The sequence below is a fragment of the Atta colombica genome, unplaced genomic scaffold, assembly GCF_001594045.1.
Source record: "Atta colombica isolate Treedump-2 unplaced genomic scaffold, Acol1.0 scaffold302, whole genome shotgun sequence".
Taxonomy (NCBI): Eukaryota; Metazoa; Arthropoda; class Insecta; order Hymenoptera; family Formicidae; genus Atta; species Atta colombica.
In genome coordinates this window covers 182,877-186,810 of record NW_017259407.1, presented here as the reverse complement: position 1 = coordinate 186,810, position 3,934 = coordinate 182,877, and the positions used below count along the sequence as shown (strand labels likewise).

The 3,934-nt window shown below is 40.9% G+C and overlaps 1 protein-coding gene across 1 annotated transcript in view; it reads left to right on the top strand.

The window, feature by feature from the left end:
- Window positions 1–1,292: 1,292 nt before the first annotated feature.
- Window positions 1,293–3,934, top strand: part of LOC108690288 (T-box transcription factor TBX1) — a 10,490-nt gene continuing 7,848 nt past the window's right edge. Inside the window, exons 1-2 of the mRNA XM_018197498.1 lie at window positions 1,293–1,834; window positions 3,459–3,799. Coding sequence (XP_018052987.1) covers window positions 1,576–1,834; window positions 3,459–3,799 — 600 coding nt within the window. The 5' untranslated portion in view covers window positions 1,293–1,575. The remainder of the gene's footprint in view (window positions 1,835–3,458; window positions 3,800–3,934) is intronic.

Here is a 3,934-nt window from a genome sequence, read left to right as displayed (position 1 = left end):
TCTCTCTCTCTCTCTCTCTCTCTCTCTCTCTCTCTCTCTCTCTCTCTCTCTCTCTCTCTCTGTTCCAATTTTTATTGAGTTGAATGAATTTTCGAAAGCAAGCATTTGTTTCACAGAGGAAAAAATATTGTTCATTTTCAATTTATTTTTTCACCTAGAAGCGTCGCATTCTCCCTTTCTTCCCGATTGCGTTCCCGATAATGGAGCACGTTGTATGTGAGAAATTACATATATGTATATGTATATGTATATATAATATGTACATAAAATAGAAATATTTATTCTCAAGAATGGAAAGGGTGTCAAGAATGGAAAGGCCCATTCCTGAGTCCATTGCACCTACCTACCTACCTACCTACCTATCTATCTATCTACCCCTGACACATTTCTGGCTCGGTGAGAAGAAGGCTCCGCCTTCTGGCATCGAAGAAGAGCAAGAGTTAGGCCACAAGATTCGTGCAGCATCCGATTGTCGTCCAACCGCGCGCCGGCAGCAGCCGGTAGCGACGGGCAGCGTGGGTGCTGGTGGGTGCCGGTGTAGGAGGATCCTCGGAGAAGCCCTCCTCTCTTCTTTTCCCCTCGCGCCCCTCCCTCTCGCGTCGCTCTCCCGTTTCATCCTTCTCCTTCCTTGGGACGGTTCTCCAAATGCAAGCGGAGCCAAGAGATCGAGACGGAACGAAAAGCTGTCTCGGAAAGAGAGAACGATGTCGCGATGATAAACAGCTAGAGCGGGGTAGTTGCCTCGGGCGAGTTCTTTCCGATTCATCCGGGATTCGCGTGGCGCGACGCGACGCGGTGCGACTTTGAGCGGCTTTGAGCGTCCTTGTCAACGTCCGGACATAGAGGTGAGGACAAGTCCTGTTGACGGCAAAGCGAAACGGTCTCATTCTCCGTCTCGACGATGCCGAGACATCGGGTATTCGTCGGGCACTCGGTCGAGATCGGAACGCCGGTGTCACGGCGGCGCCCGCTGAAATCACGGATCTTCTTTCAATGAGAAGCTGAAGAAATCTGCTTGTTTCGCATTTATATTATATTTTATATTATACCCACGACATTAATAACGTGTTCGTAACGGAGAGATAGAGGCATAGTTGGGAAAACGAGACTTTCCTGCATCCTGATGAAAGCCCGCTCTCGAAAGCGGAGATGCTGATATACGCGCGGATCGCGGTATAACGATCATATCATCATATCCACGATCGACCTACGTCGTATATCACGACGAAGGTGAGGTGAGATTATCCGTGCAGATTATCCGAACAATGATTTTCAATAAAGTGCGTGTCTTCTGATCGGTCCAAGCGTTCACATTTTCGCATAGGAATCGATCCATGCTCCGAAACTTCCAAGGATAACTATATACTATATACTTATGATGATGAAATTAATCCGCGAGTGCGAATGGTGTCGTCTTGCGTCATTAAATCTTTCGTTACGTTGGAAATTATGTCCAAGGATCGTGCACCACAAGGCGCACCAAGTTGAAGTAAATTTCGCAATATGGATTCACGTGAATAATTTATATTTTTTCGTCACGTAATCAATACTAATTGTAATAATTGACATTCATTGATGACCGCCAATTTGACGATGCAATCGCAACATCACGAGCAACGACGCGAAATCGCCGCTGATAATTGCTGCTATCAGCAATGGTCGGCGCATCATTATCACCATCATCATCATCATCAGCAGCAGCAGCAGCAGCAGCAGCAGCAGCAGCAGCAGCAGCAGCAGCATCATCATCATCATCATCATCATCATCATCATCAGCAGCAGCAGCAGCAGCAGCATCTGCCCGCTGTACCATCGCCCATGCAACAAATGGAAGGTGAATGACAGATAGAAAAAAATATTTTTTTATTTAAAAATTGCGTTACTTGATCTGCTGCTAGTATTCGTAATACGCGGAACGTTTAAGTAATTGTCACTAATCGCGACGGTCAAAACGACCTTATCGTGTGTCTTTCATATATACTACTTTATATTAATTGTTGCATTTTTTGCACATAGAAAATATTCTGTAGGGATGCATCGGAAAGTTTCCGAAAAGTATCCGCGATATCTGATATTATCCGGCACTTTTTTACTATCCGATTGGATAGTAAAAATCGGATATCATTAGTATCCGGGAACATATACGGTTGAAATTTTATATTGAAAATTTACATCATTGGATGCAGACTTCTATTCTTTTCAGCTCACCTTCGTACACAGTTCGTCTTTCCTCTTTTTTTTTCTTTTCACGTTGGAGGTAAAAAAAAAGAAATCGTGCAAGTTAAGGTTGCATTCGGTAAGCTATCAACAGTATCAGCGCTATTGTGTCATTCTATTTTTATTATTCATTAGTAAGACGTAAAACAGGAATAAGATAAAGAGCGTGTTCCGGATTACGAAGCGTTTGACGCATAAATAGAAAACTGCAATTTGCGATGCTGAATTAACGAAATATCTGAAGAATCTCTATCACCGAGAAATGTAGATCCCTTAACATGGTAAATTCATGTTTCAGAGTATCCAAATCTCAAAACTTTTTTGGTTTTGAAATATTTTAGTGTTCTATCATCTTCCATCCATTCGGAAAGACTTTTCAGTACAGGAAAATTGACTTATACCGATAATCGAAATAGATTGTCACCGGAAAATGCTGAAATGCTTGCTTATTATTCATAATGAAAAATATATTAATATCAAACTTTGATTACTAATGTTGAACTATGTATTACAAACAATTAATATTATTTTATAATATAATTATATTATATTAATAATTACATCATTATAATTATATAATTATTATCACTATTTTTCCCTTACAGTCCCTTTTTTTTTTAGACATTGTGACATCTCGGAACCCAGTCGGATATCAGATATCCGATGTTACATTCTTTTCGGATGTCTAATATCCGATAATTTTACGATCCGGTACATCCCTAGTATCCTTTTCTCTCTTTCAAGCAAAGAAAATGTTACATCGTTCATTCTTATCGTTGTTTATTTCGTATTTTCAAGTTACAACAGTTATTTATGATTCAAAAGCTAGCTGATGGAAGTTGATATGTGTTAGGTACATGTGCGAAATAATTAGTAACAATAAGTAGAGTAAAAGTAACGTACTATAACATTGCGAACATAAGCTTTAGAGATTTTTGAGGTATTGGTCTGTTAAGTATTTCTGATAAATCTAAATTACGGATAAGTCTAATTTAGATATAAATCTATAGATCAACTAATCACTAACTGTATATTTTTCGCAATTTTCCTGTATTTAAACTGTAAAGCAGCGATATTAATATCGATGTCGACATCGCTAACAGAATGAAACAGAGACACTTTACATAAAATAAAAGAAATACTCATTCTCATCTCGCGCGATTTAATCGAGAGATATACGCAAGTGACGATACAAGCATCAATCTATCCGTTGAATCGTATCTTTTATTGACTTCTCACAGCCTGTTTGCAAAGCGCCGGAAGAGTAAAGAGATCTCGCAGTCCCAGTCATCCGATGAAGGCCATTTTGCCGATTCATTCGGCGAATTCGATTTCCCCGCGATCTGCTACGATGGAATCGCGCAACGATAGTAACAATAACAATAGTCATCACGGTGATCATCATCCGAGCGAAGACGGCAGGTCCTCCGTTGAAGAATCGAGCGCGAAACGACCGCTCCATCCGGCGCTGCTTGGTGCTGGCGCCGCTCTGGAGGCGAAGCCGCTCTGGGAGGAATTCCATCAACTGGGCACCGAGATGATTGTTACGAAAGCTGGACGAAGAATGTTCCCCACGTTTCAGGTGAGCACATCTCACATTCGTGCAGATATTCATTCGCTCAAACAGACAAATTGACCAGAAATTGATGTGAAAACCTTATTTGCCGAAGCGATGCGATGACATATATATATATATACACTCACATATATATATATA